The following is a 24,984-nucleotide window of genomic DNA, read 5'->3' on the forward strand; positions in this document are numbered from 1 at the left end:
GATACCAGGACAATCGTTTCGATGGGTTTGATTTAGGTTTCGTTTCTACACTGTACTAAAGATTATTACTTTACTCAGGGTTACGCTGTTTATACTTACGTTGGACAGTGCTTCATCAAGTGCTCACACAAAGACTGGATGAACCAGGAACCTGAACTGTTCCTAAACGAGTAGTACCCTTTAACAGTCGATCTTGCCACGAGGAAATCGGCCTCAGCTGGGATGGTGATCTGCACAGGATCGGTCTCTAATTCTTCTTCTTTCACTTTTTCCTCTCCTGCTTTTCCTCCCTTGTAGCCATCAGACTGGACTTTAACTACTGGATGGTACTGCTCTCCACGGCAGGCCTGGATGAAGAACACTTTGGGCTTATTGATCAGACTCGGGCAGAGCGTTCCATTAAATATGTCATAGATTTCAGCTCCTTTGATTTTGCCTCCATCCGTCCCAAGCACCCCATCAGCGGAGCCATGGCTGAGGATGCAGCACACGAAGCAGTCGCCATCATGCTGGTTTCTGCTGTGTGTCCTCAGGATGGTCCTCATCTGTTCTGCGGTTTGGTTCCTGTGCACCACCACAGTGAAACCCAGCCATGTAAATACCTTTTCAAGAGACTCTGATCGATAAACAGAAGAAAAGAATTAAACATTTGTCCTGTCTCATATTAAACGGTCATTCTTGAGTTTTCTCCAGTAAACAAATAACCTACTGTATAAATGGAAAGTCTACATTTCCTTCTATAACCCTGTGTTCACACTGAAACAGCTGATGACCTTTCATTAGCAGCATCAATGAACCTGAGATTTTCACAATTCTGTGCAAAGTAGGCGTGACACTGTGAAGAAATGACAAATCCAAATGATTTTCTGGAATGATTCCTCTGACCGGTGCTATGGTGCATGTGTACGGATGTTTCTTCAGCGTATACCTGCAGTTGGTTCCCGCAAAAATGCACAAAAAGACTTATAAGCATAGTTTTATCTTATCCTGTCATATACAACCTCTCATTACCTGTGTATGGGGGCAATGTGCAGAAAATAAAGATTAGTAGGAAGAAGCAGAGATTGCTGGTGAGTGTACGTAGCTAGGACAGTTAGCTCGCTTTGCTAATTTAATTGGCGATCAAAGCTGCGCATGTGCATAAATTAATTAATTAGCGAAATGAGAACTAAGAAATGTTGGACAGGCCACGCCTACAAGTAACAACAGTAGAGATCACTCGTCAAGTCAAGTGGTTTTATTGTCATTTCAACCATGTACAACTGGTACAGTACGTACAGTACACAGGGAGAGGAAACAACGTTCCTCCAGGACCATGGTGCTACATAAAACATCACACACTACAGACTACGTGTAGTCAGTAGCGTGTAGTCAGTAACGTGTAGTCAGTAACGTGTAGTCAGTAGAGTGTAGTCAGTAACGTGTAGTCAGTAACGTGTAGTCAGTAGCGTGTAGTCAGTAGTCAGTAGAGTGTAGTCAGTAACGTGTAGTCAGTAGCGTGTAGTCAGTAGAGTGTAGTCGGTAGCGTGTAGTCAGTAATGTGTAGTCAGTAGAGTGTAGTCGGTAACGTGTAGTCAGTAACGTGTAGTCAGTAGCGTGTAGTCAGTAGTCAGTAGAGTGTAGTCAGTAACGTGTAGTCAGTAGCGTGTAGTCAGTAGAGTGTAGTCGGTAGCGTGTAGTCAGTAGCGTGTAGTCGGTAGAGTGTAGTCGGTAGCGTGTAGTCGGTAGCGTGTAGTCAGTAGAGTGTAGTCGGTAGCGTGTAGTCAGTAGTCAGTAGAGTGTAGTCAGTAACATGTAGTCAGTAGAGTGTAGTCAGTAGCATGTAGTCAGTAGAGTGTAGTCGGTAGCGTGTAGTCGGTAGCGTGTAGTCAGTAGAGTGTAGTCGGTAGCGTGTAGTCAGTAGTCAGTAGAGTGTAGTCAGTAACATGTAGTCAGTAGAGTGTAGTCAGTAGCATGTAGTCAGTAGAGTGTAGTCGGTAGCGTGTAGTCAGTAGAGTGTAGTCAGTAGCGTGTAGTCAGTAGTCAGTAGAGTGTAGTCAGTAACGTGTAGTCAGTAGAGTGTAGTTGGTAACGTGTAGTCAGTAGAGTGTAGTCAGTAGTCAGTAGAGTGTAGTCAATAACGTGTAGTCAGTAGTGTGTAGTCAGTAGAGTGTAGTCAGTAGAGTGTAGTCAGTAACATGTAGTCAGTAGAGTGTAGTCAGTAGCATGTAGTCAGTAGAGTGTAGTCGGTAGCATGTAGTCAGTAGAGTGTAGTCGGTAGCGTGTAGTCAGTAGTCAGTAGAGTGTAGTCGGTAACGTGTAGTCAGTAGAGTGTAGTCAGTAGCATGTAGTCAGTAGTCAGTAGAGTGTAGTCAATAACGTGTAGTCAGTAGTGTGTAGTCAGTAGAGTGTAGTCAGTAGTGTGTAGTCAGTAGAGTGTAGTCGGTAGAGTGTAGTCGGTAGCGTGTAGTCAGTAGCGTGTGTAGTCTGACTACACTCTACTGACCTCATGCTACTGACTACACGCTACTGACTACACTCTACTGACTACACGCTACCGACTACACGCTACCGACTACACGCTACCGACTACACTCTACCGACTACACACTACCGACTACACTCTACCGACTACACGCTACCGACTACACTCTACCGACTACACGCTACCGACTACACTCTACCGACTACACGCTACCGACTACACTCTACCGACTACACGCTACCGACTACACGCTACCGACTACACTCTACCGACTACACGCTACCGACTACACTCTACCGACTACACGCTACCGACTACACTCTACCGACTACACGCTACCGACTACACGCTACCGACTACACTCTACCGACTACACGCTACCGACTACACTCTACCGACTACACGCTACCGACTACACGCTACCGACTACACTCTACCGACTACACTCTACCGACTACACGCTACCGACTACACGCTACCGACTACACTCTACTGACTACTGACTACACATATGTTTGTATGTGTCTCGACCCTTGCTATTCTTTTGGGGGGGTTTTCTTTTGAACTATCCTTTGTTTAAATTTTTTAACAGTGAAAAGCATGTACTGACGTACTGAGCACTGTACCCTGCATCTCACCCTTTCATTCTGTGATGGATGGAAAAGATCAATGAAAAAATGGATTGAATTTGTCTGTAAGAATGTATTAAACGGAAAAATAAAAGGACAGAATGGATCCAGAGAGTATTTGCAGTAGTTCAGTAATAAATGTAGAGGAAATAAACTGCACTGCGTTCCAATAAATTTCAGCTCTGTGAGAAAAGCAAATGTTTCTAAAGCAGTTTCACATTTATTACTGAGGTACACAAGATACAAATATAATAAAACTACACACCTTCATCCTTATCAGATCCACGTCGGTTCTGCTGAGGTTGATCAAACTCCATATTGTTGATGATCAGACAGACACCACGAGGTTTACTGGACATTTTATATTCACCAATCTGGAAGACATTTTTATGAATGAAACATGACGTCTCTGTACGTAATTTTACCCAGCATTACGAAAGTACACATTTCTGTTAACATCCTAAATCAGGGAGTCGAGCTGCAGTTCCGGAGGGAATTCATCAAACTGGACTCTGAATATTCAGGACTGGAGATGAACACAGCATGGACTAATTCTCTGTATTATAATCACCTCAGTGGGCTTGGCTGGACCTTCTGTAAAGAGAAAAACACAAAAACAGACTCGTCACCAACTATCTCTAAAACACAGATAAAACAATATGTTTCATGCACAATTACTTTGATCATGTGATGTTTGATCAGGTGTGAAGAGCTTCTTCAGCTGAGGGAAATTCTCCTGAAGCTCTTCTTTCTCCAACAGCTTCAGAAATTTCTGACAGGTCTCATCACCCCTGTTCATCACAGTATCCAGAAGGTTAATGATGATCTTCTCCGGTGTGTGATTGGGATGGTTAAGATTGTTGTAGTCACGCTTGATGATGATGCTGTCGCTCTGGACGTGCTGTAAAACGATGCTGGCATCAGTGGACAGAGTGTCGATGAGAAAGACCTTGTTCTTACGCACAGTCTCCATGACTATAAGACAAAAAATTAGAATGACATAGCATGATATGAATTTCTAATCCACAGGATTGTCAGGGAAATAAAGCAGCAGCTAGAGTCAGGTCTTATTGAGATAATAATATAACTGAGATAATGATAATATATTGAGATAATAATAATAATAATAATAATAATAATAATAATAATAATACTCTTTTTTATAACACACTTTTTTCAATGATCCAAAAACATTACAAATGTTAACACAGAGTTAAAATCCTAAACATGAACAAAGGAGACAAATAAAACAGAAGACAAGGTGCAGGCTATTTGTTGGTACCTGGAATAGTGAAGGCTACAGCAGGGGGAAGAGCTTTCTCTTATAGAGCCCCACAGTTATGGAACAGCCTTCCAATTATTGTTCAGGACTCAGACACAGTCTCAGTGTTTAAGTCCAGGATTAAAACGTATTTGTTTACTCAAGCTTACCATTAGTAGACTTTCTATTACACAAAGTACACAGTCTTACTTAATAATCTCTCCCTGTCTTTACCTCTCTCTCCCTCTCTCCTTTTATCGAGCCACACATGATTTTATGGAGGTGCCAGTGATCCTGATCCTTTCTGCTCTCCGGACCTGCCTGATCCATTCGGATGCCCTACCTCTGGATGGAGCTCTCATCAACTCCAATTCCAGATGGACACACTCACTGTGGTTGCTGGGACTACGGTTGCTGCGATGGCTTTAGGACTGCGATTACCACATACAGTTTTACACTCAGGTCTCCTTTAGTGAACAGTGGACTAGTTCAACAAACAGACTTCATATTAAACCATAATGAACTTTCTTTTACTTTCACACTATCCGTTGTTCCCCATATGAGGACGGGTTCCCTTCTGAGTCTGCTTCCTCTCAAGGTTTCTTCCTCATATTGTCTCAGGGATTTTTTCCTCACCACCGTCACCACCGTCTCGCTCAATAGGGATAAATTCACACACTTAAAATCTCCATCCTGTGTTTATATGTTTCTGTAAAGCTGCTATGAGACAATGTCCATTATAAAAAGCGCTGTACAAATAAAATTGATTTGAATTGGAGGAAAACAGTAAATAATAAACTTAATCCAGCATGAACTAAGTCACAGAAATATTGAAAGCTTGGGAGAAGAGGTGGGTTTTAAGATGGGATTTAAAAAAGGAATTTAAATCCCATAATACACCATGGATTGTCTGATAGTTAGAGGGAAATTGTGGAAAAGGCTCGATCACCATGTCATGTCAATGCCTTAATCAGCTCCCAGAATGCATCGCAGCCTACAAACATGGCTGCCATGGACTACATATTCCAAGCCACATGCTCCCTGCCGCACACTCTCCTCCATCCTGTAGCGTTGTTTTTCAGAGAAGCTTTTCCCCACTGATAGAAACCATGGCATCATGAACAGGGAGCTACTAGCTGTTAAGATGGCCCTGGAGGAATGGCTTCACTGGCTGGAGGGGGCGACGAATCTACTCAATTTAAACAGACCACAAAAGCTGTGAATATCTAAAGTACAGAACAACTCAATTCAAGACAAGCATGAAGGGCACGTTTCTTCACACGGTTCTCCTTCTCAGTGACCCAGGTCAAAAAACACTAAACTCTATCTCAGGTGTTTATCTGCCGCTGCCCCACAGCACCCAGTGATCAGGAAATAGCTCAAGCCTTTCAAAAAAAAAGTGCCAAACTCATTAAAACCCTGCAGGACAAACTGATCACTTGGTTACACACTGCTTCCGCTCCCACTGTCTCATCGATCATGGTCCCACCTGGACATGAGAATTCCTCAATGACCTCCCAGTCTTACAGGGCAACACCGTCACCATAGTAACCACACACTGTTTCTCCAACCATCTAACCATCTGCCTTCAAGACAGCAGAAACTATATTTAACCATATGATTAGATACTCAGCATTCCTGAGGATATAGTGAGCGACAGGAGAGCTCAGTCCACATCCAGAGTGTGGAGCAATTTCATGGAGAAATGGGAATGTTAGCCTCACGTCTGGTTATCATCCTCAATGCACCCCAGTCCGGTGTGTACTCGGCTACCAGCCCCATTTCCATAGGATTTCCCTAGGAGCTCCATGGAATCCTAACCCCAACAAACAATACGTAGGAGTCTTGTATTTTATTATCTTGTTTTTTGCATTTTCACAGGTCTTGCTAAACAGGAAAATCTACCTGGCAGAGAGGGGGGGGGGGCAAAGAGTGGGGGTGGGGGGGTAATTGTACACTCTGATTCGAAAATGAGTAAAACCAAATAATTACACACTATATTGTAATTTATTTGTCCTCAGAGGTTAATCCTACACCATCTTTATAAATCTCCGGATTATTAATTCATAAGAAACATATCAAATAAATGCACAAAACCAGGAAATGTTTCATAGAAATCTATTTTAAAAAACATCACGGGTTATGATTATATTATATATTATTAAATGATAATATTTACTTTACTCTAACCAGTTGACGTTTATCTGGAGAGGTTCCTTACCTTTAGTGTGGTACTAAACTCGCCGTCTCACTGCCAAATATGAAGATATGTTAGTGCTTTCACTTCAGAGAAAGAGGAAATGGAGGCGTGTTTGTCTTCTGTGCATACGGAAAGTGCTCTGGGTTTATGTTTAACACTTCAGAAGACGTTCAGCACTCTGGTAGGTGATTACACATCTAGATGGTTGTAAGGTGCTTTGGGGACATTGTTGTAAATTATTAATGAATTCTGCTGTTTGTTCTGATCAGTGGATCGAAATTCCAAAACTACTGATATACGATATACAAATGAGTACTGTTGAATTCTTTAGAGTTTGAGTCATTTATAAGAACATGTATTCCCTGCTGAGGCAGTGGGTTATTAACTGACCTGCAGTTTCAGTTTGTTAAACACACACCAAGAACATTTGCTCTCGATAATAAAAACCTTTTGTTAGCAGGTTATAAGGTGGACGTGTAATCTGGGTGGGGTTCATACGACAGAATGAAAAACGAGTTTTTAGTTTCAGTCTCATTCTGAATGACACCTTTCCTGTTGAAAAGAACTCAGTAAAACCTGCTTTTTTGTGGTTCCTGATAGGTGTAATGTGTTTCTGTTTCTCTGAAATTGTAGTTTAATGTTTCATAATGCCTTATCTAATCTTATTCTGATTAATAAACTCAGCAAAAAAAAGAAACGTCCTCTCACATTCAGCTGCTGTTATTTCCAGCAAATTTCTTAACATGTAAATATTTGTATTAACGTAAAAACATTCAACCACTGAGACATAAACTGAAGACGTTTCACAGACACTTGAGGAACAGAAATGGAATAATGAGTCCCTGAATAAAATTCAATTCAATTCAATTCAGTTTTATTTGTTTAGCGCTTTTTACAATAGTCATTGTCTCAAAGCAGCTTTACAGAAATATCAACATGGTATACAGATATTAAAGGTGTCAATTTATCCCAACTGAGCAAGCCACTGAGTGGCGACGGTGGTGAGGAAAAACTCCCTAAGATGTTTTAAGAGGAAGAAACCTTGAGAGGAACCCGACTCAGAAGGGAACCCGTCCTCATCTGGGTAACAACAGATAGTGTGAAAAAGTTCATTATGGATTTATATGAAGTCTGTATGGCCTTAGGAGCAGCCGTAGTCCCAGCAGTCTGGAATTGGAGACGATTTGAGCTCTAAGGTGGAGGTGGATATCAGAAGGAACAGTCAGTATCTGGTGTTCTCCAGCTGCTTTAAGTACTACAGTACATCTCATCCTCATGGACTGCACCTGATTGGTCAGTTCTTGCTGTGAGATGTTACCCCACTCCTCCAAGTTCTCCATCACGTCTGGAGGACACACGCTTACATGTGATGTTCCACTGCGAGGACGATCAGCTGTCCTTCCTGTCTCCCTGTAGCACGTCTCAGGCGTCTTACATTACAGACATTACAGTTATTGCTCTGAACACATCCGCAGTCCTCATGTCTCCTGCAGCAGGGCTATGGCATGTTCACGCAGGAGAGCAGGAACCCTAGACATCTTTCTTCTGGTGTTTTTCACAGTCAGTAGAAAGGTCTCTTTAGTGTCCTAACTTACTGTAACTGTGACTTTAATCACCTTCCTCCTGTAAACTGTTCGTGTCTTAAGGACTGTTCCACAGGTGTGGAACATCAGTTTGAACCCTTTCCCATAAAGATCTGTAAAGATTATTTTGATCTTATAAAATGATCTTCAGAATACAGTCTCCGGAAAAAGGGACATTTCCTTATTTTGCTGGGTTTAGTGTCTACCTTTAAAAGAAGTTCCTTTAGGCTTCTGCTGGTATTTACTCGTAACCTAAAAAATCCCTAATGGAAATGAACAGGAATTTGATGGAAACCATTAAGCCAGTTCCTGTTAAGATGTATTACATTATGGAAACTATTACAGATTTTCCTAATGGATTGTAATGATTTTTTATTTCTATAGTATATATGAATGCTTCATTTCTTCTGTTCTTATACATATTGTTAATGTTATAATCCTTTTGTAATTTTAAAGTCAAAAGGTTTTTATTGTCTTTTCACTATATAACTTGTGTACAGTGGAACACACAACAGAATCATGTATAACAACACAGTAGCAGAGTACACAGGACTACATCACATGCATGACAGCGTGAGACTAGTGTCAACAATACGATCAACACACAAGACAATCAACACACAGGAAAACAAACACACAGGACAACAAACACACAGGACAATCAACACACAGGAAAACAAACACACAGGACAACAAACACACAAGACAATCAACACACAGGAAAACAAACACACAGGACAATCAACACACAAGACAATCAACACACAGAAAAACAAACACACAGGACAACAAACACACAAGACAATCAACACACAGTAAAACAAACACACAGGACAGTCAACACACAGGACAACAAACACACAGGAAAACAAACACACAGGACAGTCAACACACAGAAAAACAAACACACAGGACAACAAACACACAAGACAATCAACACACAGGAAAACAAACACACAGGACAGTCAACACACAAGACAATCAACACACAGAAAAACAAACACACAGGACAACAAACACACAAGACAATCAACACACAGTAAAACAAACACACAGGACAGTCAACACACAGGACAACAAACACACAGGAAAACAAACACACAGGACAGTCAACACACAGAAAAACAAACACACAGGACAACAAACACACAAGACAATCAACACACAGGAAAACAAACACACAGGACAACAAACACACAGGAAAACAAACACACAGGACAATCAACACACAAGACAATCAACACACAGAAAAACAAACACACAGGACAACAAACACACAGGACAATCAACACACAGGAAAACAAACACACAGGACAACAAACACACAGGACAATCAACACACAGGACAATCAACACACAGGACAATCAACACACAGGACAGTCAACACACAGGAAAACAAACACACAGGACAACAAACACACAGGACAATCAACACACAGGAAAACAAACACACAGGACAACAAACACACAAGACAATCAACACACAGTAAAACAAACACACAGGACAGTCAACACACAGGACAACAAACACACAGGAAAACAAACACACAGGACAGTCAACACACAGGAAAACAAACACACAGGACAACAAACACACAAGACAATCAACACACAGGACAATCAACACACAGGAAAACAAACACACAGGACAACAAACACACAAGACAATCAACACACAGGAAAACAAACACACAGGACAGTCAACACACAGGAAAACAAACACACAGGAAAACAAACACACAGGACAGTCAACACACAGGACAACAAACACACAGGAAAACAAACACACAGGACAGTCAACACACAGGAAAACAAACACACAGGACAACAAACACACAAGACAATCAACACACAGGACAATCAACACACAGGAAAACAAACACACAGGACAACAAACACACAAGACAATCAACACACAGTAAAACAAACACACAGGACAGTCAACACACAGGAAAACAAACACACAGGACAACAAACACACAAGACAATCAACACACAGGAAAACAAACACACAGGACAATCAACACACAGGACAATCAACACACAGGAAAACAAACACACAGGACAACAAACACACAAGACAATCAACACACAGGAAAACAAACACACAGGACAACAAACACACAGGACAACAAACACACAGGACAGTCAACACACAAGACAATCAACACACAGGAAAACAAACACACAGGACAACAAACACACAAGACAATCAACACACAGGAAAACAAACACACAGGACAACAAACACACAGGAAAACAAACACACAGGACAATCAACACACAAGACAATCAACACACAGAAAAACAAACACACAGGACAACAAACACACAGGACAATCAACACACAGGAAAACAAACACACAGGACAACAAACACACAGGACAATCAACACACAGGAAAACAAACACACAGGACAACAAACACACAAGACAATCAACACACAGTAAAACAAACACACAGGACAGTCAACACACAGGACAACAAACACACAGGAAAACAAACACACAGGACAGTCAACACACAGGAAAACAAACACACAGGACAACAAACACACAAGACAATCAACACACAGGACAATCAACACACAGGAAAACAAACACACAGGACAACAAACACACAAGACAATCAACACACAGTAAAACAAACACACAGGACAATCAACACACAGGAAAACAAACACACAGGACAACAAACACACAAGACAATCAACACACAGGAAAACAAACACACAGGACAATCAACACACAGGACAATCAACACACAGGAAAACAAACACACAGGACAACAAACACACAAGACAATCAACACACAGGAAAACAAACACACAGGACAACAAACACACAGGACAACAAACACACAGGACAGTCAACACACAAGACAATCAACACACAGGAAAACAAACACACAGGACAACAAACACACAAGACAATCAACACACAGGAAAACAAACACACAGGACAGTCAACACACAAGACAATCAACACACAGGAAAACAAACACACAGGACAACAAACACACAAGACAATCAACACACAGGAAAACAAACACACAGGACAACAAACACACAAGACAATCAACACACAGGAAAACAAACACACAGGACAACAAACACACAGGACAGTCAACACACAAGACAATCAACACACAGGAAAACAAACACACAGGACAACAAACACACAGGACAATCAACACACAGGACAGTGCACATAAACTAAAAAAGAGTGTTGAGTGGAAAAATTCATGCAAAATTAGCTGGTAAGCTACTGAAAGTTGCAGCAGCAATAAAAGATCAAAATAGTATATTGAGAGTGAAGTAGTGAAAGTGTCCAATAGCAGCATTATAAAGTGCAGGTGTACAGTGATAGGTGTACAGTGATAGGTGTGCAGTGATAGATGTACAGTGATAGGTGTACAGTGATAGATGTACAGTGATAGATGTGCAGTGATAGATGTACAGTGATAGGTGTGCAGTGATAGATGTACAGTGATAGATGTGCAGTGATAGGTGTGCAGTGATAGGTGTACAGTGATAGATGTGTAGTGATAGGTGTGCAGTGATAGGTGTGCAGTGATAGGTGTACAGTGATAGATGTACAGTGATAGGTGTGCAGTGATAGGTGTGTAGTGATAGGTGTGCAGTGATAGGTGTACAGTGATAGATGTACAGTGATAGATGTACAGTGATAGGTGTGTAGTGATAGGTGTGCAGTGATAGGTGTACAGTGATAGATGTACAGTGATAGATGTACAGTGATAGGTGTGTAGTGATAGGTGTGCAGTGATAGATGTACAGTGATAGGTGTGCAGTGATAGGTGTACAGTGATAGATGTACAGTGATAGGTGTGTAGTGATAGATGTACAGTGATAGGTGTGCAGTGATAGGTGTACAGTGATAGATGTACAGTGATAGATGTACAGTGATAGGTGTGTAGTGATAGGTGTGCAGTGATAGATGTACAGTGGTAGGTGTACAGTGATAGATGTACAGTGATAGGTGTGCAGTGATAGGTGTACAGTGATAGATGTACAGTGATAGATGTGCAGTGATAGGTGTGTAGTGATAGGTGTGCAGTGATAGATGTACAGTGATAGGTGTGTAGTGATAGGTGTACAGTGATAGATGTGCAGTGATAGATGTGCAGTGATAGGTGTGCAGTGGAAGGTGTGCAGTGATAGGTGTACAGTGATAGATGTACAGTGATAGATGTACAGTGATAGGTGTGTAGTGATAGGTGTGCAGTGATAGATGTACAGTGATAGATGTACAGTGATAGGTGTGTAGTGATAGGTGTGCAGTGATAGGTGTGCAGTGATAGGTGTGTAGTGATAGGTGTACAGTGATAGATGTACAGTGATAGGTGTGTAGTGATAGGTGTACAGTGATAGGTGTGCAGTGATAGATGTACAGTGATAGATGTACAGTGATAGGTGTGTAGTGATAGGTGTGCAGTGATAGGTGTGCAGTGATAGGTGTGTAGTGATAGGTGTACAGTGATAGATGTACAGTGATAGGTGTGTAGTGATAGGTGTGCAGTGATAGATGTACAGTGATAGGTGTGTAGTGATAGGTGTACAGTGATAGATGTACAGTGATAGATGTACAGTGATAGGTGTGCAGTGATAGATGTACAGTGATAGGTGTACAGTGATAGATGTACAGTGATAGATGTACAGTGATAGATGTACAGTGATAGGTGTGCAGTGATAGATGTGCAGTGATAGGTGTACAGTGATAGATGTACAGTGATAGATGTACAGTGATAGATGTGCAGTGATAGGTGTGCAGTGATAGGTGTACAGTGATAGATGTACAGTGATAGATGTACAGTGATAGGTGTGTAGTGATAGGTGTACAGTGATAGATGTACAGTGATAGATGTACAGTGATAGGTGTGCAGTGGGAGCTGTGGGGTGGTTTTAATTTTTTATGCAAATCACTGTGAGATTTTTTTACTCAAAATGAAAAGGAAAAGAGCATTATTATTATTATTATTATTATTATTATTATTATTATTACAAATATTATTATTATTATTATTATTATTAGTAGTAGTAGTAGTAGTAGTAGTAGTGATATTAGACATTCGAGATATTATTATATCTCCTTTGTACTGAACAGTGGGCGTGGCCAAAGTGACACTCTTAGTTTACACTGACCAATAAAACACCTCATCAACACAATAATGTAAACAATAATAAAACCCAACACCAATTTAAAGCGCATTTCGGAAAGAAGTTATTTTCGATAACATAATTAATGAATTACTATATCCTCTAATCAATTAATCTAAAAAGTAAAGTAGCCCTAAATGTTTTTTTTATTTCAGTGTCAATATCTTCGCTCATGAAGAACCTCAAATTAAAGGTTATAATGAGTTTAGAAGTAATTTGCGTGTAATAACGGCAGAAATGTCAGAATGAGTAATAATAATAATAATAATAATAATAATAATAATAATAATAATAAAGTTAATGTATAGGCTAGCAGTCTCACATTATATCTGTTTACATTTATCAGCTGCCAGAGGTCAGACTGTGTTTGTATGGTGAAGGTCGGTGTTAATGATGAAGCTGAACTCCGTGAACACTTCCTGACTCTGAACCCGCTGATGAAATGAAAGCGCATTCATTCGTTTCCTCTTTCAGTGTGCAGCTGCGGAGGAATATCCAATCTTCTACATCAGACACAGAGATCAGATCCACACAAGTCTAAAGGTGAGGAATGGCTCTAACACACACGTTTAGGAAAGAATAGCGTGTTTATTTATTACCATCGTGTAAAAAACACCAGTATGAATTTGAAAATGCGGTACTGAATGAAACTTCCGGTCAAAGTCCGTTTAATATTTAACCTAACACATTTCATACGATACATATGCGACTTCATCCACTTCTCATAAACTAACTGTCCAGAGATACAGAATCATGTAGAACTGATCACAAATTCTACATCTCGCCTGAGATTTATTAAACCTGCTGCCTCTTAAAACACACAGCGACACCCTAAACACACAGCGACAACCTAAACACACTGCGACACCCTAAACACACAGCGACACCCTAAACACACAGCGACACCTAAACACACAGCGACACCTAAACACACAGCGACACCCTAAACACACAGCGACACCCTAAACACACAGCGACAACCTAAACACACAGCGACACCTAAACACACAGCGACAACCTAAACACACTGCGACACCCTAAACACACAGCGACACCCTAAACACACAGCGACAACCTAAACACACTGCGACACCCTAAACACACAGCGACACCCTAAACACACAGCGACACCCTAAACACACAGCGACACCTAAACACACAGCGACACCCTAAACACACAGCGACACCTAAACACACAGCAACACCTAAACACACTGCAACAACCTAAACACACAGCGACACCTAAACACACTGCAACAACCTAAACACACTGCGACTCCTAAACACACAGCGACATCCTAAACACACAGCGACACCTAAACACACAGCGACACCCTAAACACACAGCGACACCCTAAACACACAGCGACACCTAAACACACAGCAACACCTAAACACACTGCAACAACCTAAACACACAGCGACACCCTAAACACACAGCGACACCTAAACACACAGCGACACCCTAAACACACAGCGACACCTAAACACACAGCGACACCCTAAACACACAGCGACACCCTAAACACACTGCGACACCTAAACACACTGCAACAACCTAAACACACTGCGACTCCTAAACACACAGCGACATCCTAAACACACAGCGACACCTAAACACACAGCGACACCCTAAACACACAGCGACATCCTAAACACACAGCGACATCTAAACACACAGCGACACCTAAACACACAGCGACACCCTAAACACACAGCGACACCCTAAACACACTGCGACACCCTAAACACACAGCGACAACCTAAACACACAGCGACACCTAAACACACAGCGACACCCTAAACACACAGCGACAACCTAAACACACAGCGACAACCTAAACACACAGCGACACCCTAAACACACAGCGACAACCTAAACACACAGCGACACCCTAAACACACAGCGACACCCTAAACACACAGCGACACCTAAACACACAGCGACACCCTAAACACACAGCGACACCTAAACACACAGCGACACCTAAACACACAGCGACATCCTAAACACACAGCGACACCCTAAACACACAGCGACACCTAAACACACAGCGACACCCTAAACACACAGCGACACCCTAAACACACTGCGACACCTAAACACACTGCAACAACCTAAACACACTGCGACTCCTAAACACACAGCGACATCCTAAACACACAGCGACACCTAAACACACAGCGACACCCTAAACACACAGCGACATCCTAAACACACAGCGACATCTAAACACACAGCGACACCTAAACACACAGCGACACCCTAAACACACAGCGACACCCTAAACACACTGCGACACCCTAAACACACAGCGACACCCTAAACACACAGCGACACCCTAAACACACAGCGACACCTAAACACACAGCGACACCCTAAACACACTGCGACACCTAAACACACAGCGACACCTAAACACACAGCGACATCCTAAACACACAGCGACACCCTAAACACACTGCGACACCTAAACACACAGCGACTCCTAAACACACAGCGACATCCTAAACACACAGCGACATCCTAAACACACTGCGACACCCTAAACACACAGCGACACCTAAACACACAGCGACAACCTAAACACACTGCGACACCCTAAACACACAGCGACACCCTAAACACACAGCGACACCCTAAACACACAGCGACACCTAAACACACAGCGACACCCTAAACACACAGCGACACCCTAAACACACTGCGACACCTAAACACACAGCGACAACCTAAACACACAGCGACACCCTAAACACACTGCGACACCTAAACACACAGCGACAACCTAAACACACAGCAACACCCTAAACACTCTGGTTTATTTATTTATTTACTTTCTCATTCATGTATCATTTACCTTCATCATATACAACTCCAACATACAAAATAATATAGTGTACGTGGGCTATTATACTTTATCATATCTAAAAACATGCATGAAGGTGTGTGTGTGTGTGTGTGTGTGTGTGTGTGTGTGTGTGTGTTGATTGACTGGAATGTCATTGTAACAGTACAGTGTCAGGACTAGTTCATATACTTCCCTGAAATGGAATATTCCATCACACTGCATGTGAACCCTGATCTACATCCTTCAGGTTAAATTCTCTCTACAGGTTCAGTCATGTCACATGATTATTAGTTCTATGTGTCGGGTATTTTATTTAATTTCATTTTTTTTTCTGTTAGTGTTGTTGTCACAAGTCTCACTGAACAGGAAGATCTAAACTAAACAGAACAGAACGTTGATGAGCAGAAAAATTAGTGAACATTCGTCTGTACGATATTGTGTGTTGTAGCAGCAGTGAAAGAGTGCAGGGGTAGACGTACTGTGGGAACTTTACTCAAAATAAAAGTGCATTATTATTATTATTATTATTATTATTATTGTTGTCGTTGTTATTGTTATTATATTCAGTATGTCACATTTGTACTGAACAGTAGGCATGGCCAAAATGACACTCTTAATTTAGACTGACCAATAAGAACACCTCATTTCACCATGGCAATGCCATAATTAATTAAGCAATTAATATATTCTCTAATCAGTTAACCTAAGCAGTAATGCCGCCCTAAATGTACTTTTTTATTTCAGTGTCAATATTTTCACTCACAAAGAACCTCAGAGTAAAAGTTATAAAGAGTTTAGAAGTGATTTACTTGTAATAATGGCAGTAATGTCAAAATGAGTAATAATAATAATAATAATAATAATAGTTATTATTATTATTATTATTATTATTATTATTATTATTATAAGAACCTCAGTTTGTTATGACCAATGACTTTTTAGGACCCAAAAGCAGAACCCAGACTGGGACAGAAAGGTTTTATTGAATGAGAAATGAATGTAGAGATGGTGGATGACTGATGGAGGAGGAAGTGTGGCTTGGTGTTTCTGTTGAGGTCAGGACTTGAACTCAGGTCAGCGGTGGGACAGTCAGGTGCTCGGTCCGTGAACCACGGGGGAGGTGAAGCATCACTGGGCGTAGCAGCGTGCAGGCAGACAGGCAGGATGAGATGTGGCCCTGAAGCACAAGAAAAACAGGTTACACGGGAACGAAGCACGAGGAAATAAAAGGCAGAGCCAAAAACCACGAGGAAGCCTTAGCATCGGTACCACACCGGTAGATGGAACGATTTGGCAACAAATGACTGGAGAACTGGGGCATTTAAGTGCTGCAGGCTGATGAGATGATGAGGTGCAGGTGTGATTACTGATTCAGTCAGGAAGATTGGAGTGCCACGCCCAGGGACACACATGAGCACACACAAACAGGAAGAGAGGGAGAGACAGACACAGGAAACACAAGGGAGAGGGGAAAAACAGGAGCCTAGACCAAGACCATGACTGTCCCCACGTCTCAACAGGAGCCTCCAGGCAACCTGCCAGGCCTGTCAGCATGGGCCTGATGGAAGTCCTGGATGAAAGAGGGGTCTAGGATGAAAGAATGAGGCACCCAGGTTCGCTCCTCCAGTCCATATCCTTCCCAGTCCACTGGGTATTACAGGTTCCGTTCATAATGGTGCACTTCCAGCAGCCGCCTGGCGGTGAAGGCAAGGTAATCATCCATGACCCAGTCGAGTGGAGGGGGATGGCTGGAGGGCACAGTGAGCTGCCGTGGAGCAGTTTCAGTTGAGAGACATGGAAGGAAGGGTGGATCCGCATGGATGATGGAGGGGTTGATGATGCTCTTGATAATGAAAGGACCATGTAGTGACGAGAGAAGTTTTTTTTAATTAGTCTTTAATGTGATGTCCTTGGGGCGCACGGTGGCTTAGTGGTTAGCACATTCGCCTCACACCTCCAGGGTCAGGGGGTTGATTCCCACCGTGGCCCTGTGTGTGCGGAGTTTGCATGTTCTTCCCGTGCTGCGGGGGTTGGCACCCTGTCCAGGGTGTATCCCGCCTTGTGCCCGATGCTTCATGGGATAGGTTCCAGGTTTCCCTGTGACCCTGAAAAGAATAAAGCGGTATAGAAGATGGATGGATGGATGAAAGTCACATCTCCTTACCCGGTTGGTAATTGGGTGCAGGAGTTTGATGGCAGTCAGCAAGATGGTGGTGAGCGAAACAGGGTGGAGTAGACATCCCTCCAAATCTTGTGGAAACGACGGATGTGAGCTTGAACAGATGAGACCACGATGTTGTTCTCTTGGACGGGAAACAGGGGAGCAGATAACCCAGAGAACACTCAAATGGAGACATACCAGTGGCTTGGCTGGTCAGGGAATTGGGGGGGTACTCTATCCAGGCAAGCTGAGTGCACCAGGATGAGGGGTTCCTGGCAGTGACACACTGAAGCGCTGCTTCCAGATCCTGGTTTGTCTGCTCCTCCTGACCTCCAGACCCCTGATTAGTCTGACGGTGGAAACCAGAGGACAGTCTTACAGAGGCACCGAGAGCATGTCAGAAAAACTTCCATACCTTTGAGATGAACTGCGGTCCATGGTCAGAGATGATGTCCAGTGGAATTCCATGCAGGCGGAAAACATGATTAACAGCGGATGGGTCAGAAGTCTCATGCGCTGTGGGAAGTTTGGGGAGAGCCACAAACTGCAGTGCTTTGGAGAACCGGTCCACAATAGTGAGGATGGTGGTGTTACCTTGAGAAGGAGTCAGTCCAGTAGCGAAGTTAAGTGCGATGTGTGACCAGAGGGTGACTGGAAACAGGAGAGGACAAAGCAGGCCCGCAGATGGGCAGTGAGAGGCTTTCCCACGGGCGCACACCTCACCATGCAGGAAGGACGGAAGATAGTATCAGGGTTCGAGAGGGCCTCTTCGGAGGCAAATTGACGGGTGAGGGCATCGGCCTTGACATTCTAGGAGCTGGGGCAGTACGTGATGGTGAAGTTGAACCGGCCGAAGAATAACGCCCAGCTGCGTGGCGGTTTGGATGTTCAAGCCCTTCAACTTGTACAGAATACAGCAGTGAGAGCATAAAAACATACCTGTACTAGAAAACCTGATCATATTCAGAGCGCTAAACCCCACCCAATCTAACACACACAAATGTTCTTGAATGAACTCCAAAACTATTTTTTTTTTCTAGATATACTGTCATATTGTTGTCCATAACAAGGGAAAGGAACAAAAAGCTCTTAAACATCAAATTTGATTTGACCTGGTAAGTTGAATCTCATAGTCCTTGCTGTCATAACCACCTTTCCTGTTATTTATCATTTATAGCAGCCACCAAATAATATGCTTTATGGTAAATATATGCTATAAACTGGCACATTAAGGCATTAGTATTACATTATTGGACCTTAAGGACACTGCTATACCTTTCAGACTAGATATACACCTTTCCTCAGACAGTCTCCATTCTTAAACCTCAAGGCAAAGCTTCACTGGAATGTTCAGATGTTCTTATTTTGTCTTACAGTCATGGAGACTGTGCGTAAGAACAAGGTCTTTCTCATCGACACTCTGTCCACTGATGCCAGCATCGTTTTACAGCACGTCCAGAGCGACAGCATCATCACCAAGCGTGACTACAACAATCTTAACCATCCCAATCACACACCGGAGAAGATCATCATTAACCTTCTGGATACTGTGATGAACAGGGGTGATGAGACCTGTCAGAAATTTCTGAAGCTGTTGGAGAAAGAAGACCTTCAGGAGAATTTCCCTCAGCTGAAGAAGCTCTTCACACCTGATCAAACATCAGCAGAGAGAGAGAGTATGATCCTTCTACCTAGAGAGCACAGACAATCAACTTCAACCTTAAGAGCTACTCTAGAAATTAGACTGTTTTTTTAATCTTCAATTTGTTGCAGCAGTTTGTGACAAGTATTTTCTTTTCTTTTTTTCATTTTCAGGAGGTCCAGCCATGCCACATGTGAAAAAACAGAGCAAAGGTGATTAAAATACAGAGAATTCATTCATGCTTTGTTTAACTCCAGTCCTGCGTGGTCAGTGTCCAGATTGCTGAATTCCCTTCTCTAAAACACCTGATTAAACACCTGAATAATGATCCGGTTAAGAAGGTGTGTGTGCAGGAGAATCTCCACTCTGTCGGGTCTCCAGAACCGCTGTTCGGCTGCCTGATTGAGGATGTTAACAGAAATGTGAACTTTCATAATGCTGGTGAAAAGCACATATTAAAATCTTATAATGATAATGGTAGTGTTCGGGTCAGTGAGTACAAAATACAGTGGTGTGGTAAAGTATTTGCCCCCACCCTGATTTCTTCTGTTTTTGTGTATATCTCATACTAAATTATTACAGAAATTAAAACAAATCTAAGATAAAACAAAGGCAACCTGAGTAAACACAAAATACAGTTTTTAAATAATGATGAAAATGTATTTGCCCCTGTAGTTACTAATTCCCTAAATCTATGAAACTGTATTGATAATGGGGTTCAGCTGGACAAGACACAACCAAGTCTGATTACTGCAAACCCTGTTCAATCACATCAACACTTAAATAGAACTTTTTCAGCAGCATGAAGTTGGTTAAAAGATCTTAGTTAATAACGCACTCTGGCAAAGCTGAAAGAGATTCCAGAAATGATGATGAAGGTGGTGATTGAAATACATCAGTCTGGGAAGGGTTACCAAGATCTTTCAAAGCCTCTGGAACTCCAAAGAACCACAGTGAGAACCGTTACCTCCAAATGGAAAAACCCAGCACAGTAGTGAACCTTCCCAGAAGTGTCCAACCTTCCAAAATTCCTCCAAGAGCACAGCAACGACTCATCCAGGAAGTCAGAAAACAGCCAAGGAGAACATCGAAGGACCTACAGGCCTCTCTTACATCAATAAAGGTCACTGTTCATGACTCCACTATCAGAAAGACACTGGGGGAAAACGGCTCCATGGAAGAGTGGCGAGGTGAAAACCACTGCTAACCCAGAAGAACATTAAGACTCGACTGAATTTCACCAAAACACACCTTGATGATCCTCAAACCTTTTGGGAGAATGTTCTGTGGACTGATGAGTGGAAAGTGGAACTGTTTGGAAGACAGGAGTCCCGTTACATCTGGAGTAAACCAAACACCGAATTCCACAAAAAGATCATCATACCTACGGTCAAGCATGGTGGAGGCAGTGTGATGGTGTGGGGATGCTCTGCTGCTTCAGGGTCTGGGCAACGTGCAGTAATTGAGGGAAACATGAATTCTGCTCTCTAGCAGAAAATCCTAACGGAGAATGTCCGGTCTTCAGTCCGTAAGTCTAAACTCAAGTGTAACTGGATTCTGTAGCAAGACAACAATCCAAAGCACAGGAGTAAATCCTAGTCCTAGAAGAACATGGAAGTCTGATCTCCAGTTATCAGAAGTGTTTGGTTGCCGTTATTGCTGGGGGCAATTAGTTTTTCACATGGGTGATAGGTGTTGGATAACTTTTTTTTTCTTCAGTAAAATAAATAAATTAATTGTATAGTGTGTTTACTCAGGTCACCTATGTTTTATCTTGTATTTCGTTTGAAGATGTAAAACGATTTATTATGAGATATACACAAAACCAGAATAAAACAGTATACATCAGTAATAAATCAGAATACTGTTTCAGAGCGCTGTAGTCTGATAAACATTGTGTCTGATCATTAACAAATATGTAATTTGATTCTGTAAAGTGGCAGGAACCTGAAATGGCTGAACGTGTTATTTTCTCCATTTCAGGTGCTGAGTTTGTGGATAGACACAGAGATACGCTCATACAGAGAGTTTCTTCAGTAATGGAGATAGCAGATCGTCTCCTAACCAAGAACATGATTAGTAATGAAATGTACAGTACAGTCAGTGCAGCAGCTACGCCGCAGGACAAAATGAGGACCTTGTACAGATCTCTCAACTCCGGAGCTGTGAAAGAAGAAGTTTATCAAATCCTGAAGGAGAAGCAACCTTATTTAATGGAGGATCTAGAGGGTTAAAGGAAAATTTCACACACTCTGAAATGGGAATTCTATTTTTGTTCATTATGTGGATGATTTCAACAGAATTATACAGAATATAACTGACAATTTTTATGATCAAAGTATCTAAATATACAAAACCATTACTATTTTTGTATACTATTTTAAAATTTGGGAACATTCTGGATTTTTAGCAGTAAATAAATCTATATTGTTGTATCTAATTGAATATTTACAATTAATGACGAATGTAAGAATTTTATTGATAATTATCATAACCTTTTAGTTTAGTTTATTAACCTTTTACTCCTGGTTTCACTTTCTTTGTACTGTTATGAAGTTTTGATACGTCAGGGTTAACAACAATAGATCTAGCTCTAATTATGAAGAAATTTTCAGTTATATATTCCAAGTTATACGTTCATGTTTGAGCAAGATAGAATAATTTTGTTACCGTATAATCAGGATTCCTATTACTTTTTTATTTTCTAGAATTATTAGAACCTCTATATATTTAACTACATGTTTTTTCCCAAGTGAATCTGAAAGGTGGAGGGTTACTCAACACTGAGGTTTGGTTTTTAATTACATTTTGAAATCCTTGCTACATGTTCAGGTCTTCATCGTGCACCTACTGTAGGTAGGTGAACTTATTTTGGGGGAATGTGGGTGTTGGAGGGATTAATATGCTTAGTGAGAGTCATCTCTATAAATTAGAAGGCTGTACATGACCATGCATGGCACAGGTTGCTGAAGGAGGATTGTACATGTGTTGAGAAGTTTGAACTGAAGTGGTAATATCTTGTCTGTGTGCATGAAGCTTCATTAAACTCATATAAGCCATGTACAGTACTCCAAGTTTTGTGTCTCTTTACCTGCAGCTCTTTTCTGGAGATCTCATCTTCATGGGGAACAAAAGAGTACAATCTACCCGTTTTCATTACCAGTTTAATTTTACAGCAAAACTGTATATATTAATAGAGGAAAGAAAAAAATATTTTAAGAAATTAGATGGAAAATAATGTTTCATTTCCATCTTTGTTTCTTTAGTTCTTTCTCTGTGGCACTAATGCTTCCAGTCCTCATCTGAGAAACAGAGAAGAACACACTGCAATTTATTATCTATATATATATTTCCAAATTACATTTTTAACATACAGTCCCTTACATAATATAGAGATCATCACCTGTCACCAGAACATATTTCAAATGATTACTTTCTTTTACAGAGATAATTGATGTTAAGAGATAAGTTGATGCTAATAAAAAAAAACCCTCGTTATTATTTTTATGTATTTTTTGGCCATAATTCTTTATTGTCTTATTCCTATCCCTGCAAATACTCAGAAAATATTTTTAAACCATTAAGTCCATTGCTACTGGCTTACTCCTTGCAGAGCTGAAAATATGTTTATCACTACTGAGATTGATCTATTTCTGAAGATACAGTATCTCACAAAAGTGAGTACACCCCTCACAATTTTGTAAATATTTGATGATATCTTTTCATGTGACAACACTGAAGAAATGACACTGTGCTACAATGTAAAGTAGTGAGTGTACAGCTTGTGTAACAGTGTAAATTTGCTGTCCCCTCAAAATAACTCAACACACAGCCATTAATGTCTAAACCACTGACAACAAAAGGGAGTACCCCACAGGGTATGACGCCACTCAGGAGACTGACTCACCAGACTGTAAAATAAATAACTTGACTAAAAAACTACATTTAAATTTATTCATTTAGCAGACTCTTTTATCCAAAGCGACTTACAAATGAGGAAACACAAGCAAAGCGATATATCAAGCGGAGAACAATACGAGTAGTGCTGCTGTACAAGATCTTTAATTGAGTTCTAGAGAAGTAAAGTGCGCAGAGTCGAGGTGTAAGTGCCAGAGGTGTTTTTTTTTGTTTTTGTTTTTTTCAGGATAATGTGGGGTTGGCATTTTAGGGGTTGGTTAGGTGTTGACGGAAGAGAAGGGTCTTTAGCTGTTTTTTGAAGATGGTGAGAGATTCTGTGGTCCGGATTGAGGTTGGAAGTTCATTCCACCACTGAGGGACGGTTAGTGTGAAGGTTCTGGAAGGGGACCTTGAGCCACGCTGAGTGGGATCTACTAAACGTTGGTCGCTAATCGATCGCAGATTGCGAGAGGGAACATAGGCCTTCAGGAGAGAGTTGAGGTAGGGGGCGCTGTTCCAGACAAGGTCTTGTAGGTGAGCATCAAGGCCTTGAATCTGCTTCTCTACAACTCAATTATAAACCTTGTACAGTAGCACTACTCGTATTGTTCTCCGCTTGATATATCGCTTTGCTTGTGTTTCCTCATTTGTAAGTCGCTTTGGATAAAGTCATCTACTAAATGAATAAATATAAATGAATAACAGAAGTATAGTTTGCTTTAACTTGCAGTGAATAACAAAAGTAAACATGACCAGCTGCAAAGTCTCAGTTCAGTACCACACTTTCACACAGCCGGTTATACAGTTTATAATCTGTATTTATATTTACTCTTACCTTTACCTGCTCACCTGAAACACATGCAGGTTGGATTTTAATCCGAATCACGTCTCCACGCGCCACCTGCTGCATGAGATCGGATTCGCCTTGGTGACGTCAGAGCTGAGTTCTGATGGCTGGATGCTCCTGTCGGTTATTTGTCCGATATTAAAAACACTGAATATGTTTTGTTTGTTTGTTTGTTTGTTTGCTTGTTTGTTTAATTGTGATTATTCAAACTTTTTGGGGGGTTCAGTTCTACAGTTGTTTGAAGCCTATAAATTATAAGTTGTTTAAAATC

The 24,984-nt window shown here is 41.4% G+C and overlaps 2 protein-coding genes across 4 annotated transcripts in view; one reads left to right on the forward strand and one right to left on the reverse strand.

Annotated features, from left to right (window-relative positions):
* Positions 1-6,688, reverse strand: part of LOC128621529 (caspase-8) — a 7,460-nt gene extending 772 nt beyond the window's left edge. Inside the window, exons 1-5 of the mRNA XM_053647369.1 lie at positions 6,576-6,688; positions 3,772-4,068; positions 3,665-3,687; positions 3,359-3,467; positions 100-616 (exon numbers count right to left, since the gene is read on the reverse strand). Coding sequence (XP_053503344.1) covers positions 100-616; positions 3,359-3,467; positions 3,665-3,687; positions 3,772-4,066 — 944 coding nt within the window. The 5' untranslated portion in view covers positions 4,067-4,068; positions 6,576-6,688. The remainder of the gene's footprint in view (positions 1-99; positions 617-3,358; positions 3,468-3,664; positions 3,688-3,771; positions 4,069-6,575) is intronic.
* Positions 6,662-23,147, forward strand: LOC128621531 (uncharacterized). 3 transcript variants are annotated; one of them, XM_053647374.1, is made up of 6 exons: positions 6,717-6,735; positions 13,789-13,857; positions 19,368-19,442; positions 19,704-20,003; positions 20,143-20,181; positions 21,953-23,147. In XM_053647374.1, the coding sequence occupies exons 4-6, from the start codon at positions 19,706-19,708 to the stop codon at positions 22,201-22,203; spliced, it is 588 nt and encodes a 195-aa protein (XP_053503349.1). In that variant the 5' UTR covers positions 6,717-6,735; positions 13,789-13,857; positions 19,368-19,442; positions 19,704-19,705; the 3' UTR covers positions 22,204-23,147. The 3 variants fall into 3 exon arrangements, with proteins under 3 accessions (XP_053503347.1, XP_053503349.1, XP_053503348.1); XM_053647372.1 differs by lacking the exon at positions 19,368-19,442 and having other exon boundaries at positions 6,662-6,735; XM_053647373.1 differs by lacking the exon at positions 6,717-6,735 and having other exon boundaries at positions 13,751-13,857.
* The last annotated feature ends 1,837 nt before the right edge of the window (positions 23,148-24,984 follow it).

This window comes from Ictalurus furcatus, chromosome 17 (assembly GCF_023375685.1).
Source record: "Ictalurus furcatus strain D&B chromosome 17, Billie_1.0, whole genome shotgun sequence".
Taxonomy (NCBI): Eukaryota; Metazoa; Chordata; class Actinopteri; order Siluriformes; family Ictaluridae; genus Ictalurus; species Ictalurus furcatus.

Bases quoted from the DNA above. Each gene is read 5' to 3' on its own strand.
- LOC128621531 (XM_053647372.1), top strand. From the start codon at position 6,702: ATGTTTAACACTTCAGAAGACGTTCAGCACTCTG. The intron at 20,004-20,142 runs GTATGATCCTTC...TTTCATTTTCAG, and splicing joins AACATCAGCAGAGAGAGAGA to GAGGTCCAGCCATGCCACAT. The intron at 20,182-21,952 runs GTGATTAAAATA...TCTCCATTTCAG, and splicing joins TGTGAAAAAACAGAGCAAAG to GTGCTGAGTTTGTGGATAGA.